Genomic DNA, 16,081 nt, shown 5'->3' with positions numbered 1-16,081 from the left:
GCCTACAATTGACTGTTAGCATATATATTTGCTTTCCCCAGCAGACAGAGACATAAAATATGCAGAAAAAGACTGTGCCCACTTTGGCAATGCATAAAATAATATGAAAAAAAAAAATAAAAAATCAGCGCGTGGGAAATGAATTGCAATAGTGGACCAAGAAGGGCAGCCCCACTATCAAATCTTACTTTCTGCGAAACTCACTTTCAGATCTTTTTTTGTTTTTGTTTTGTTTTTCATTGATTTTTTAAGCAGTCAACAGCCGGCAGATTCCCATCACTATTTCCACATAAACCAAAATGAAAGAGCCAGAGAAAGGCAGGCCAGCCTGACCCCACCACATTTCCTCCAACAAAACAATGAAACTTCCTCTTAAGATTCTAAGAAATGGTTCAGGTGGTGACCATTTCTTCATCTACTTTCAACCATTTCTCCTAAAGACCTGTGGCAGGCAGTTCACAAGCACCTTCCCCAACTTTCGGGCTTGACCAGTTTGGTGGCTTCAAATACAAGACTAAATCTTGGCCTATATAAAACACCACCCACATCTCTCCATACATCAAACCTTTAATGTAAAAACATTCTTTCATCTCTTCCAGCTCTATAACATAGCATAGACTTGAGAATTATAACTTGGCTTCTCAGTGGAAATATCAACATTCATGTTCAGCCTCTACTACTTTATTACAATGGAGAAGATATCATCATCAACTAACGACAATACATCCTCACTATTTCTTTTGCTTGATGCAATCTTCTTACGCACAATTTCTAGTAGCACTCAGAAGTTATTTTCGAGATTTCAGTCTACTCTCCAATCCCAACAAAACTGTGGCAACTCAAAGATTTTGGATGTAAAGAACTTGGATTCTGAGTTGAGGAAGCCGGAGCTGATCTGCAAAAGGAAAGATGATGGAAACTTGAGCAGAGATGATGTGAAGATGGTGATGGGAAACTTGGGAATTTTTTCCAGTCCAGAAAGTGAGGAACTACCAGAGTCGTTCAGTTCCAATGAACTTGCAGGACTGTTTGATGAGAAGGAGCCAAGCTTGGGGGAAGTAAAGGAAGCTTTTGATGTGTTTGATGAGAACAGAGATGGGTTTATCGATGCGAGGGAGTTGCAGAGAGTTCTCTGTATATTGGGCTTAAAGGAAGGATCAAAGCTAGAAGACTGCCAAAAAATGATCAGGACATTCGACGAAAACAGAGATGGAAGGATAGAGTTCAATGAATTCGTGAAGTTCATGGAGGCCAGCTTTTGCTGATTCATTTTTTTTCTTCTATCATGCATTTCTGTTCTGTCTTTTAAGACGTCTTCTCACAATTATTACTAATGACAAATATGAATGCATATCTTATTCTCTCCTAAAAATGCACCAAATACTGGACGCCAAACTACCTTCCCACCCTGTTAGCTTCAGCCATTTTCTATCCAGTAGTTTCAACAGACTACTTGGTCTCTCTGTATGTTTCATTACAAATATATTTTTTCGTTTGAGGAACGCCCTCAAATGTAACTACTCAAAAAATTGCATTGGAGATATTACCCCACTACTACTATTTGAAATTATCTTGCATTAAAAAGAAAGCAAATCCTGCAATTAAGTGAATGAATTCTTTACATCTGAGAAACAGTTATATCCAGTCTTTCCAAAGAAACACCCTTCAATACAGAAAAATGAATTTTAAACATACTAAATCAAGCATGCCCATACTGTATTACTGGCTGAGAAAAGTTCACGTACATCATCAGATACCATATCAAAAAGAACAAAGGAACCAACTTCTGAGAGATGCTATACAAGAAACTTTGATGCTGCCTTGATAGACTAGAGTATACAACATAAGCTGACAGGCAATAAAATACAACAAAGTACCTGAGCTCCAAGTTTGATCTATAGTTGGTAGAGTGAAGAAAAATTAGTCCCCGCTCTATATTCTGAAACTGCCTTTACATTATACTGGATTTTGCGTTGGACTCTAGGAGCAAAAACAGGTGATTAAATAAAGCCTCTCTGCTGGATGTCTTAACCTGAAAGGTAGAAACTCATTCAAAATCCACTTAACCATCAACAAAAACCGAAATAGGAGTATGATAAGCTGTTTAAGAAACTGTTTAATATACTTACACAGCATGAACCTCTGCACAGCATGCTCAGTATGGCTGCCATGGAGGCTTATACGGCTATGACCCATAAGATGTAAGTTCCTTCCCTGGTAATCCACTTTATTAAAACTTTCATCATTATCACCAGTAATCTGCACAAGAGCATTTACCGTCCTGAAATTGATGGAATCGATTGGCATCTCTAACAATTATCAACCTGTTTGTGACCTTTGAAATAAGTTTCACAGCTGCATGGCAATCATCACATATCCTGAGGTTCTTAATAACACGAATGGGCGCTTCTGTAGGTGTTTTCATGAGGGCGTATGCTATTGCAAGTTTCTCGCTGTGATAACTAAGATAATCTTCCTTTTGCTCATCGTCCACATCATGTAGCACTGCAGCAATATCTGGCACATATCCCAATAGTTTAATCTTGGCCAACAATTCCCCAACTTTTTCATGTATCTGACTGGACTCTGGGTGTATGTTATCATCCGAAACAAAGATATGGGTAGTATTTCTTATCTCTACCCAGCTCACCCCAGGTTCTTTCTTGATGTTTTTTTCCCTCATCAATTTCCGGATCTGCACAACTCCATCCCACCTCTTTGCCTTGGCATACATATTTGACAATAGTGTATATGTTCCCACGTCATTAGGGTCCATTTGCACAACAACCTCTGCTACTCGCTTACCTAAGCCATAACTTTTATGTACATGACAAGCATTGAGCAAACTTCGCCAGGCAACAATGTCCCACTTGACTGGCATAGTCCTCATATATTTCTCAGCTTGATCAAGTTGTCCAGCCCTGCTGAGGAGCCCTACAATACAAGTATGATGCTCTAGTCCGGGTTCAATGCCAATCTGTTTCATTAGCTGGTTCAAATAGTAGAATCCTTCTTGCACCAGACCCAAATGAGCACAAGCCGAGAGAACACCAACAAAAGTAATATTGTTAGGACGCTCTCCTGCTTCCAACATATCTTGAAACACATTCAGCGCTTCGTTACCAAGCCCATGATGGGAAAATCCTGATATCATTGCATTCCAGGTAACAGCGTCTCGAGATGTCATATCCAAGAACACGTCATTTGCTGCTTGAATGTTGCCACACTTTGAATACATATTGACCAAAGCATTCCCCACAATGGCATGGTCTTTAAAACCCGACTTCTCAACACTGGCATGCAATAGATCTCCATGTCTTAGTGCAGACAAACCTGCACATGAGTTAAGCAAGACAGCAAAAGTATATTCATTTGGAAGAATATCTTCAAATTCCATCTGTGACAATAGACCTAATGCTTCCTCAAAGTACCCATTTTGGAAATAAGCGGCCATGATTGCAGTCCAGGAGACTATGTTCCGAGTTTGCAAGCCATCAAAAACTTTCAATGCATTCAAAACCTTACCACATTTGCCATACATGTCAATCATTGCACTACTTAGAAAGACATCACAGTCGATATCTGTCTTCAACATTTGGCTGTGAACTTGCAGACCCAATCTCAAATCCTTAAGATGGGCACAAACGCCAAAAATGGTAATGTATGTAACATTGTCCCAAGCCTTGCACTGACCTATCATCATATCCAAAATATCCATTGCTTCCTTCACATGCCCATGTTCTAAGAGCCCATTTACAACCGAATTATACGAAAGAATATCATCACCTGGCACAGTGTTCAGAACCCTCATAGCCGCTTCCACTTCTGAACAACTTGAATACATGTGAACTAGTGCATTCTTAACATACTGATAAGACAACAATCCAGACTTCAATACATAGCCATGGCACTGCTTTCCCTCTTCAACTCTCCCACTGCCAGAACAAGAAGAAAGAACAGTCGCAAAAACAAATTCATTCGGGCACAAATTATCCACAGATACCATAGTCTTGAACAAGCCAAGAACTTCCAAGGCCAGCCCTTTATGTAAATAGCCAGCCATCAAGGCAGTCCAAGATACCACATTTCTCTTGGGCATACATTCAAACAAATGGCGGGCAGTTGTAATTCGGTCACATTTTGCATATAAGTTGATGAGAGAGTTAGCATGAAATATGTCAAGGAATTTAGAAGTTTCACTGGAAAGGATGAGATGGGCATGGACTGTTTTGCCTAACCGTAGGTTCTTAGTATCAGCTGCCGTTTTCAAAAGCTTGATGGGGTCCTCAATAGAATCGGGTATGACCTTGGGTTTGAATAGAAACGGTACGTGATAGTTTCTTGGGACTTTTACACTGGGCATTGCTCTGACGCTGTGCCTCCACCAATGTAGTTGCCAAAGCAATCACTTCTATTGGATTTGGTTTCTTTTTCCCTTTCTGAGAATATTGGGTTGTGCTATGAAATTGTAGTGTAACACAAGCATTTTATGGGCTTAGGCCCCTAAACTTGAGCCCAAGACCAAGCATGGGCCAACAACAAGTCCTGTCAAAAATCAATGTGAAGAGAGCATGAGATGGAAATGGGTGTTCACTGCTTTGTTTTGCCTCCTGGTGCTATTATCGGTGTTCTTCAAGAAAACAGGGATGGCCTTTTAAGGTCTAGATTGATTTTTGTTTAGTTATTGTCTGGGCTTAGCCCTCTTTGTTACACAAACAAAACCAAAAAAGAAAAAAAAAGGTTTTTCTTCACCAAAAATTGCAAGGAAAATGGATATAGAGAAAAAGGGGCAATGAAAGGGAATAGAGAAGTTTTACTTCACCAAGAGTTGCATATTGCTGGCATTGATGAACGCTATTTGGTGTTGGCCATACATGTCATGCAACCAACCAGCTGGCTGACTCACACCATTTGATGAAATGAAAGCATTAGATTTAGGTGCCCTTTTACTCACGCACCATGAGTCCAAAGGGCCTACAAATTAATCATTAGTGCACTCATTCATTACCCAAAACCAGAAGGAAAAGGGAAAATACTTGGATCTTTTCCTTCGAACTAGCAAACTGTACTTACATGCCAATCATTCTTTTTTTTTTTTTTTTGGTTGTATTTTTAATGAGTTATGTTTGCCTATGTATCAAACCAAAATAAAACTAACAACCAACTGCTCCAAATCAAAGCCTAAATTCACTGCAGCCTATGGGAGAGTTGAAATTAGCTGGCAACAACCCTTCAGTTCATTGCATCCTCTGACATGGTGACAATGCAACCACCAAAATGCCAAGAGCTTCGAGCTCGATGTCAATTTGGTTGTCATTACTTTATATCGCATTTTGGCTCTGCGTTCTGCATGCAGCTTGGCTACACGTCAATGTGGTTGTGACTTTGAGGTGATACTACTTTTCCGTTCTTCTTATTTTCAGAATAAGGGCTTATTTGATAATCATTTTAATTTTAGTTTTTAGTTTTTATATTTTGTGCTAGAGTATAGAGGAAAAAAATGGAGAATGGAAGTGAAAAATAGAGTGGAGATGAGAGGGGATGATGGGAGGGAGGAGTAACAAAAGTGGAAACAAAAACTAAAAATTGAAATCTATTTGAAATTGTCATTTTCAAGTTTTTGTTTTCACTTTTGTTACTCCTCCCTCTCATCCTTATTAAATGACTATTGTCTTTAGGACTCTATCTTGTATTTATGTTTATCCCATGTGCGATTCCTCTTGGTTATCTGATAACATTGTATCCTTATCATATTTGATATAGGACTCTATCTGTAATACTGTATAAATCAATACAATATGCCCTCATGATAATTGAGGCTTTACCCCATACGTTCTATTTCTCTCATGGTATCAAGAGCCTATTGACTTACAGTCTGAAAATTCTCTTCTATCTATATTTTTTTTTTCTTTTCCCTATGGCTTCTTCTTCTGATTCCGCTGTTGCTTTTCCCTCTGTCTCTCAAGCTATTCATATCAAGCTTGATCGCAATAACTATCCCCTTTGGTTGGCCCAGATTCTCCCCCTCCACAAGAGTCGAAACCTGATGTCCTTCGTCAATAGTATTGCTGTCGCTCCTTCTCCTTTTCTTTAGGATGACAAGGGCAAGTTTACTGATGACATTAATCCTGCTTATGATACTTGGATTCAGCAAGACCAATTGGTTTTATCCTGGATCAATGGTTCTCTTAGTTCTACGGTTCTCGCCACCGTCGCTCGTTTTACCTCTGCTCGTTCTACTTGGGTGGCTCTTGAAAACCGTTTCGCCTCTCCGAATCAAAATCGGATTTTGCAGCTTCGTAGTGAACTCTTCCGCACTGCTCGTGGTGATTCCTCCGTTGCTGATTACTTGGACAAGGTCAATGCTATTGTTGACAATCTCGCGTTATCTGGTTCTCCTCTTCCTGACTCCGATCTTCTTGCTGTCATTATGAATAATGTTGGGCCCTTATATGAGTCAACTATTGCGTCTGCTCAGGCTCGTGAAACCCCTATTACCTATGCTGATCTTGAGGCTCTCTTGCTCTCTGCTGAACAACGCCATCTTGCCCTCCATGCTCCTGCTCGTGATGGTCCTGCCGCTGTGATGGTTGCTACCCATGGTCGTGCTCCTTCTTATGGTCGCGGTCGCGGTAGTGGCCGCTTTTCTTTCTGTGGAGAACATTATGGTGGTTCTGCTTCATGGTCTGGCTCTTCCTCTGCTACTAGACCTCCTGGGTTTCGTGGCTCTTCCTCCTCTCATGGTTCTGGTCGTGATTTTTCTTCTTCTCCTGGTGGTTCTTCTTCGCAGCTTGGTGTTTTGGGTCCTCATCCTGTGGCTGCTGCTGGTTTTTCCTCCCCTTCTGCTCCATTTTCTAGTTCACGTATTCAGTGCCAAATTTGTGGACGTTATGGGCATTCTGCTTTGGATTGCTACAATCGTCTCAACTTGTCGTATGAAGGTCGGGTGCCTAATCAACGCCTTACTGCCATGACTGCTCAACAATCCTCGTCTCCTCATCTTCCTAATTGGGTTGTGGATACTGGGGCCAACTCTCATATCACCAATGATCTGAGTAATTTATCTCTTTCCCGAGAATATCATGGCCATGATTCTGTTGATGGTGTGCTTGGTGGAACAGGTTTGCCTATCACCCATATTGGCTCCTCTAGTCTTCCTCTTAACAACTCTATTTTTTCTCTTACTGATATCCTTCATTGCCCTACCCGTTAATAAATTTTCCCGAGATAATAACTGTTTCTTCACGTTTTATCCCAATCATTTTTTGGTACAGGATTCGCGGACGGGGAAGACTCTTTTCCGGGGCACGAGTAATCTTGGTCTCTACTCTCTCCCATCTAGCATGTCATCTCATGGTCATCTTGCATATCTTGGTGTTCGTGTTGGTGGTCCTGTTTGGCATTCGCGCCTTGGTCATCCTTCGTCTCCTATTTTAAAATTTTTATTGTCCACCAATAAGTTGTCTATTGCTGGCACTAAGACTTTTAATAATTTTACTTGTCATTCTTGTCCTTTAGGAAAAAGTGTTAAGCTACCATTTCAGTCTTCTTTGTCTGTTACGCATGCTCCTCTTGCACTCATTCACTCTGATGTCTGGAGTTCGTCTAATAAATCAGTTTCCGGATTTCAATATTATGTTCTTTTTGTTGATAATTTTTCTCGCTACTCATGGATATTTCCTATGCGCTTGAAATCTGAGGTTTTCTCTTTGTTTGTTAAATTTAAGACTCTTGTTGAGAATTTCTTTTCTACAAAAATTAAAGCTCTTCAAACTGATGGGGGTGGTGAATATACTAGTCATATTTTTCATAATTTTTTTGTTACTCATGGTATTGACCATCGCATTTCTTGTCCCCATCACCCTGAACAAAATGGTGTAGCAGAACGAAAACATCGTCATATTGTTGACACTGGGCCATATTGTTGACACTGGGCTTACCTTGTTGGCTCATGCTTCCATGCCTCCTGCCTATTGGGCTGAGGCCATGCATACTGCTGTGTATTTAATTAATCGTCTTCCTTTTAAAGTTTTGGGTCTACAGTCTCCGTATCAAATTCTTCTTGATAAAGAACCCAACTTTGCTTTTCTTAAAATTTTTGGGTGTGCATGTTTTCCATATCTTCGTCCTTACAATACTAATAAACTTCAATTACCCTCGGTTAAGTGTGTCTTTCTGGGCTACTCATTAGATCATCAAGGTTATCGTTGTTTAAACTTGATCACTAACAGAGTTTTTTTAATCCCGCCATGTTATTTTTGATGAACATTGCTTCCCCTTTCAAGAGACCAAGAGCCCTCATGCCCCAATTTCTTCTTCCTCTTCTACGGATTCTGCACCACCTTTACAAATTTTTGGGTCTCTTCCCAACCAGCTGGCTGCCTCACAGCCCCATGGCCACCAAATTGTCACGCCCATCTCTCCCAACCCATCCTCACCCTTGCTAACTCACATATCCTCCAGCCCACACTTATCTTCTCTCTTGCCCAATACCACATCTAATCCCACAGCCGTTGCCTCCCAAACAATCCAACACTCCCCACCTAGTTCTCTCCAAGTTTACCGTCGCACCCCACATAGGACCGTCCTCACTTTTCCCTCTCCTGACCCTGAATCTGTTTTACCAAGTTCCTCAAGACACTCATCACCTTCGGCTACTTCTCGGGTAAGACCTTCTACTACTCATTCTATGGTGACTCGTGCTAAGACTGGTGTTCATAAGCCCAATCCTAAATATGCAAATCATGATTTCTTGGCCTCTACTAATGATCTTGTTGAGCCCACTTGTTTCAGCCAGGCTAATAAATTTCAGGAATGGCGCACTGCTATGGGCGAGGAATTTAATGCTCTTCAACAAGCCGGTACTTGGGTCTTGGTTCCTCCAAAGCCCACCTTGAATGTCTTGCCGAATAAATGGGTGTTTCGTATCAAACACAATTCTGATGGCTCGGTTCAACGTTACAAGGCCCGCTTAGTGGCTAATGGTTTTCATCAGCAAGAAGGGTTGGATTATGGCGAGACATTTAGCCCAGTTGTGAATCATTCCACCATCCGTCTTATCTTAGCCTTATCTGTTCAATTTCAATGGCCCGTTCGTCAGTTGGACGTTCAGAATGCTTTCCTCCATGGCTATCTAGATGAGGAGGTTTATATGCGTTAGCCCACTGGGTTCATTGACCCCCAATTTCCTGACCATGTTTGTCGTCTTAAGCGTTCTCTGTATGGGCTCAAACAAGCCCCTCGGGCTTGGTTTAAATGTTTCTCCACTCATTTGGAAGATTTGGGATTCACTGCTTCCACAGCCGACTCTTCTTTATTCATCTATCTTAATGGGTCCATTTGAGTTTATTTATTAATTTATGTTGATGACATTTTAATTACAGGCAATGACTCAGCCCACATCTCTAAACTCATTCAAGACTTGAGCCGTCTCTTCTCCATGATGGACCTCGGGCCTGTTCATTATTTTCTGGGCATGGAAAATCTTCGCACTCCTAACGAGCTTTCTCTCACTCAATCCAAGTATATAAAGGACTTGTTGACGCTCACAAAGATGTAGGATGCCAAACATATTTCATCGCCTGATGCCAGTGGACGTCGTCTTAGCCTCCATGATGGTGCTCCATTGGATGACCCTTCTGAGTATCGCAGTGTCATTGGTGGGTTGCAATATCTCACTCTCACACGCCCTGATATTGCCTTTGCTGTGAACCACGTCTGCCAATTTATGCACCAACCTACCTCTGCTCATTGGGTTGCTGTCAAACGTATTCTTTGCTATCTTAGTGGTACTTCCACTCATGGCTTGTTCTACAAACCTGGTTCCCTGTCTTTAATGGCTTATTCTGATGCGGACTATGCCGGTGATCCTGATGATCGTCGCTCTACGGGTGGCTACTGCTTGTATCTTGGGTCTAATTTAATTTCCTGGAGTTCTAAAAAGCAAGGAGGTGTCTCTCGCTCCAGCATCGAAGCCGAGTACTGCCAACTTGCTTATACTGCTGCTGCGATTTCTTGGTTTCGTGCACTATTTCGTGATCTGCAGCTTTCTCTTTACTGTCCTAAACTTTGGTGTGACAACATTAGCGCCATCTCCTTGGCCTCCAATCCTGTCTTCCATGCCCGTACTCGTCATGTTGAAGTTCATTATCATTATGTTCGTGAAAAAGTTGTGCGGCAGGAGCTTGACGTTTGTTATCTTGCTACTCATGACCAAATTGCCGACATTTTTACGAAGGGGTTGTCTATTCCACGTTTCCAGCTACTGACCTCCAAGCTTCCGGTGCGTTCCTCCCCTGTTAGCTTGCGGGGGTGTATTAGATGACTATTGTCCTTAGGACTCTATCTTGTATTTATGTTTATCCCATGTGGGATTCCTCTTGGTTATCTGATAACATTGTATCCTTATCATATTTGATATAGGACTCTATCTGTAATACTGTATAAATCAATACAATATGCCCTCATGATAATTGAGTCTTTACCCCATACGTTCTATTTCTCTCAATCCTCCCCTCTCAATCTCATTTTTTCTAGCACAAAAAATGAAAAATGAAAAATGAAATGGTTATCAAATGTGCCCTAAGGTGTTCAAAGTTAGCATCAAACGGCGCATTACATTGGATTTAGATTTTAGAGAAACAAATCTGTCCAACATCAACTAAGAATAAAGCTATGTAAGTTGGCACCAAACAGATTTTCAGGGGAAGAAAAAAGACAAAAGACACAGAAAAAAGAGAGTTTTCATATCATGGATTGAACTATGTTTCTAGTGTCGGTGCCTATCCCCAAATTTGTTACACCAAAATTATTCATCACTTTTACCTAACTGGGTTAAATTCCCTGTCCCGTATAAAGCGTTTTTCAACCACTCAGCTCTATGGCTATGGTTTGATTGAGAGTAGAGAGTCAAGAGACACCATGTTCTATTGCATTCGTACTTTGTTGTTTTTAATAGTTTGAATGTTTGGGCTTCACTCTGATAATTACAGGTGGTGTTCTGCAACAGCACCAAAAATATTTCACTATCTGCATTAAAGAAGAATGATACAAGACCGAAAAAAAAATGTACTCTGCTCTCTTGGGGTTTGGTTGTGGTGGGTCAGTTGATGTGAATCACAAGAATGCATAAGTTAATGACTTTAATCTGTCACCAACGTTATTAAGTTTTCCTACTAAAACGTTATGTGTATCTACACCTAGAAATGAAAGTGCAAACTGGAATACAAACAATAAGTTAAGTAAGCTACCGATTTTATAACCGGAGTTTAGCGTAATAAGTTGGTGCTTTTAGTATTATTGTATCTGGAATGTAATAAAAAGGCGCATAAGCACGTTTATTGACATTACACAAGCAATTAGCAAACATACCTTCTGCCATATAGCATGTGATAGTAACTAGTAAAAACACACCTCTTCTATTCAATATTCATAACTTCATGAAATTAACAGCGGGTGGTAAAATTCCACTGCCAAACTGCCTTAAGAAACATAATCTCTCTGTGTCTCTCTTTCTCTCTCTCTAGCAGATATGGCCATCAGGCTTCACAACAATCCCAGCCATGAACTGCAGAAACTCACAATCTATTATCAAATAATGAAAAGGGCCACTCACTTCAAAGTAAACCGTTTTTCATATTCTTCCAACAACTATAGCTATTAGCTACACTCCATCCTTCCTCCTCAGAATTACTTCAGCTTTTTATCTGCTGATAGTAAACTTACCACATATAACTAAACGAAGTGGAAAACTAAAGAAGCTTCATTAAGCACACCCAGACAGATAATTAATTGATTAATTAATTAATAGAGAAACTGTCTCCCAGTATATGTCTGCCCAAATGACCAATTAGGAGGGGCAACGTTATATGAAACCAATCTGCGGCCATCACTGGTGGTCACAAGAAAAGAGAGGCTCTGTCCATTTAGGTATGAGTTGCTCTGCCAGTTTTGCCCCCAGTTTCTTGACATTAGTTGCCACCGGGTCCTAGAGCCCTTGATGGCCACAGACTGCACATCTCCAGCACCACCAACGTTTGTCACAAGCACTAAGTTGAAGTACGAATGGCCATTCACTGTGAACCTTATGCCTCCTCTTCTCTTGCATCTCACCCTGCAAAACACATAATAATCATAATAATTAAGCCTTAATTAGCACTTTAAACCTAATTATTAGAGAACTTTTTTTTTTTTTTTGGGGCCAGAGTTAGAAAGGGGGAGGGGGATTTTCTCATACACATTGTGCCATGGTTCGAACATAAGACTACTGTCTGCAAGTCAAGGCCTCTTTCCACTGGTTGGCATTAATAGAGACATAAGATTTAGCTTACCTTCTGTATGATACAGGGACAACTCCAGCTCTGTATTGTGCAATGTGCAGGAAGACAGGCTGAGAGAGATCAAAGTGTTGCTGTGGAGGATCACACCAGCCACCTGGTGGGCAAAAGTTTGTCGCTGTGACCACAATGGTGCCAGGGAGGCACCACTGTGGGTCATTTACACACCTGATCTCATAGCATGCCCCACAGCTCAAGCCATTGTTGAACAATGCAGTGCTTAGTGCTGCTGTGTTAGTCCCATAGCCCTGGCTGTACAGGTTCCCATAGCCACAAGCCCCACCTAAAAAAAAAATTGCATGTCCAAATATAATAAGTAGAAGGGAACAGAATGAAAGTTCTAGTCTTTTTGCAGCAAAGGTGCTTGTCACCTACCATAAGTTAAATAAGAAAGGAAAAAAATCATAAAGCTAAGCATACCCATTGTGCCTGAAGCATCACCACCTCCATAAAAGGTTGCATGAGCATTGGACCAGCCCCCATAGTACCCATTGACAGAGGAGACAACTGAGAGAAACCCAAGTAGAAGAATCCCCAAAAAAGTCATTTTTCCTGCACAAAGACGTGAAGTTTGTGAGCTCTTTTAGGCATTCCTAGCAGGAAGAACTCTTTGTCTAGCTATGAGTAAGTAACTAGTACAGTAGTGTACTGTACATGTAATCTTTTTATGTTCATGTTTATGAGAGAAAAAGGGAATTAGGAGAAAGAGAGAAAGAGAGTTATTACAATTAGGAAATGATGAAGTTTGAAAGCAAGCAAGCAGAAGTGAGGAAATGAAATGAAGAGGGAGGAGGGTTTGATTGTTTGAACTTTGAAGAAGAATAAATAGAAGTCGGTCGACATCACATCTGAAATGACAACCTGACAATTTTGAGCTGTTGGGACCAAGCAGAGCTAAGTGGTTTTGGGACTCTCATGATCTGTTAGTAGAATTAATGCAGTATTTTCGACTGAGAGCGGTTTTAAAGGATGAAACCGCGTGGTTTTTTGAAGTTTCCCATTTGGCAATTGCCACAAATTTGTGGCAGAGTAACTTTGGCTCTCTCAACTGCTTAAGTAGAAAATATGTCTCTCAGACTCATCCATGTGAAGACAGAGATACTGATAATGGTAAATTTTAGGAGCTGCTCATATTTATACTTCTTTATTGCCATGATGGAATTTATTTACTGTCCAACTTATTAATTCAATTCAAACCAGTGCTTGGGGTTGCATGTAACTTCAATCTTTTATTTTATGTACTGCCTGCAAAGCTGCAGGTATGTCTTCAAAATTTTCATGTCTGCATCAAGAGTGCCCTGCTGTCGATTCATTTTGTATCTAAATCTCTAAACCATAAGATTTGCTAATAAATGTCATTCATGCATGACCAAACATTGATGGAAAAACACCACATGCATAATGTTTCATCTTATTATCTCTGGTTTGGGGAAAGATAAGCTTTCATTCATTACATACCAAACATATGTAAATCTAATTTTCTTCTGCTCTTGTTTCTGAAAAATATGTAGTTCTTGTAATGAACTTAGGGCTAACCAGCACAATATTTTCTGTTTCCACTATGTAGGGACAACCATTTTGCTAAGTGGTCATGTGAGTTTTTACCTTTATGCCCAGAACTTTATTCTGCACATCTGCACCTAGATTTGATGTCAAGTTCATGAAGAGTTGAAACCTTGTCCAGTTGTAGAGGTGAAAACAGCGTATCTTTGGACGAAATTTGGTGGGCCTTGTAATGCCTTTAAGTCTTCATCTCTCATCTCAGGAGTGACCTTATTATCAGATAACATTGATTGTTGGAAATTAAAGCAAAACATTAAGGTCAAGAGCTACGGAATTCGAATCTGTTTGCAAGGAAGGCAGAGGAGAGAAACTCTCATTCACCGGGAATAACACTTTTTGTTATTTTCGTTACAAAAAAGTTTTTTTTTAGGCAGAGGCCAAAGTTTTCATAAATTTCAGTGTCAGAACTCAGAAGACAGATATTAGCGTCTGTCTGCAACACTCAGCATATATTAAAACGGTGAAGGCCTTGCATTTTTCTGTATATTTGGACACTTGGTTTCTGAGCCATGTTGAAGAGTTTTGCAAATTAAGCCATTGCAAGCCTGACAGACAATAGCCTAATTAATCACCTAAACAAGTGTTATTATCACAAGTATGCATCATTTTCAACATAAACTGGACTCAGAAAACAGAGCTTTGTAGAGAGTGACATGATATTGACATTAAACTGTTGCTTGATGCAGATAGTGCATGCTTCCGTAATCCGTACATACTTGCGCACATGCATCTGCGTTTTGAGAGGCATGTGATGGCAATTATATCTATCCTTCGGGTTCCTATTGAATGTGACGTAAACCATAATACATATCCATGTGTGTGATGCTACGGGAATGCCACTATAGTGATATTTCATGTGTTTTAATATATTTACATTATAATACATATCCATGTGTGTGATGCTACGGGAATGCCACTATAGCGATATTTCATGTGTTTTAATATATTTACATTACAATGCGTGATTGGTTTGAAATATAACTACAGTAATATTTCCAATGACTCTGCTAAGCATATGCAGAGATTACACTCCTAAATTAAGTCATCAAGTTAGACCACACATAATTGGTCATTACCCTCCTAAGCACAGCTAAAACAGTCAAACATGTCCAGAAAATTCGTTGCTGTAATTAATTAATGTTTGTCTCCCTCAGTCCGGCCTATCACATATGAATGCCGCGGTGAAATCGACAAATAAACATCAAGCGTGTATGTTCTATGTTCTCCTCCATCATCGTTCATTTTCATCAATAAAAAGGAAAACCCACATATATTAATGGATGCTCTCAACCAACTCATAGCATTGATTATCCCATACCCCATTCTCTATCATAGTATTTAGTCAATTTCTTTCTCAAGGTTGTTATTCTTAATTACATGCTCAAGTTTCATCCGTAAACCATAACAAAGATTCGAGTTTTGACAGATCAATTATTAGTCTAATAGTATTTTTCTTTTCAATATTTGAAAAAATATCCGAGCTTCGAACCAGTGAATGATTAACTGTGATGCTTTAGCAAACGCAGGAAATTATCGAGTTCTAATTAGGGTTCTAGTGGCATATATAACATCACCAGCCAACATGGAGAAACCATATTTCTGTTCTGAGGCAATATTACCTGCATAGTATAGTATAATTGGGAGGATGTGATATATTCGAGTTGATTTGGCGGGCAATGAAATGAAACTATACATACAACAACCACCTAACGGACAGCAGGATATGTATGCATGTTTAAGAAATTAAGGAAATGTGGTACTTCGAATTGAAAGCTGTGGGCCTTTGATGCATGATTTTTTCTTAGAACTACTTACTACAATCTGAGAAATATAAAGGCAATCAATTAAGGAAGAGTTCTCTGGAGTGAACATTTACATAGGTCAGCAGACTACAATTAGAAGAGTGAAATTTCTTTCTTATTTTCTTAGAGGGCTTCTAACTCTGTGTAGCTAGTTCTATAAAAATAAATAATTATAATTATAATAACCTACTCTCTTTTTTGGCCAAAGTTAGTAAGGGGATGGGGAAACTCACACGCACCAGTAGCATAGGAACTTGAACTCAGAATCAATCGAGAGAGCACAAAAAATTTGAGTCAATCAAACTAACACCTCATTAGTTAATAAAAAACTACTGTGTGTAGCTAGTAATGGGGATTGAGAATTTGCAATATACATAAATT

The 16,081-nt window shown here is 39.9% G+C and overlaps 3 protein-coding genes across 5 annotated transcripts; 1 reads left to right on the top strand and 2 right to left on the bottom strand.

Annotated features, from left to right (window-relative positions):
- The first annotated feature begins 409 nt into the window (after nucleotides 1-409).
- On the top strand, nucleotides 410-1,554 carry LOC117623463 (probable calcium-binding protein CML46). The gene has a single exon (XM_034354456.1). The coding sequence runs from the start codon at nucleotides 663-665 to the stop codon at nucleotides 1,263-1,265; it is 603 nt and encodes a 200-aa protein (XP_034210347.1). The 5' UTR covers nucleotides 410-662; the 3' UTR covers nucleotides 1,266-1,554.
- Nucleotides 1,555-1,558: 4 nt separating this feature from the next.
- On the bottom strand, nucleotides 1,559-5,830 carry LOC117621998 (pentatricopeptide repeat-containing protein At5g39680). The gene is made up of 3 exons (XM_034352510.1): nucleotides 5,826-5,830; nucleotides 2,130-4,373; nucleotides 1,559-2,032 (listed from the first exon to the last, which is right to left on the bottom strand). Exons 1-2 carry the CDS (start codon nucleotides 5,828-5,830, stop codon nucleotides 2,249-2,251), a joined length of 2,130 nt encoding a protein of 709 aa, XP_034208401.1. The 3' UTR covers nucleotides 1,559-2,032; nucleotides 2,130-2,248.
- Nucleotides 5,831-11,357: 5,527 nt separating this feature from the next.
- LOC117621188 (expansin-A15-like) lies at nucleotides 11,358-13,369 on the bottom strand. Of its 3 annotated transcripts, none has more exons than XM_034351525.1 (4): nucleotides 13,197-13,369; nucleotides 12,756-12,887; nucleotides 12,330-12,618; nucleotides 11,358-12,112 (listed from the first exon to the last, which is right to left on the bottom strand). In XM_034351525.1, exons 2-4 carry the CDS (start codon nucleotides 12,880-12,882, stop codon nucleotides 11,803-11,805), a joined length of 726 nt encoding a protein of 241 aa, XP_034207416.1. In that variant the 5' UTR covers nucleotides 12,883-12,887; nucleotides 13,197-13,369; the 3' UTR covers nucleotides 11,358-11,802. The 3 variants fall into 3 exon arrangements, with proteins under 3 accessions (XP_034207416.1, XP_034207414.1, XP_034207415.1); XM_034351523.1 differs by lacking the exon at nucleotides 13,197-13,369 and adding an exon at nucleotides 13,062-13,188; XM_034351524.1 differs by lacking the exon at nucleotides 13,197-13,369 and adding an exon at nucleotides 12,990-13,103.
- Between the last annotated feature and the right edge of the window lie 2,712 nt (nucleotides 13,370-16,081).

The sequence above is a fragment of the Prunus dulcis genome, chromosome 3, assembly GCF_902201215.1.
Source record: "Prunus dulcis chromosome 3, ALMONDv2, whole genome shotgun sequence".
Taxonomy (NCBI): Eukaryota; Viridiplantae; Streptophyta; class Magnoliopsida; order Rosales; family Rosaceae; genus Prunus; species Prunus dulcis.
Note: the sequence above shows the minus strand (reverse complement) of the source record. Positions and strands in the feature narration are given on the sequence as shown.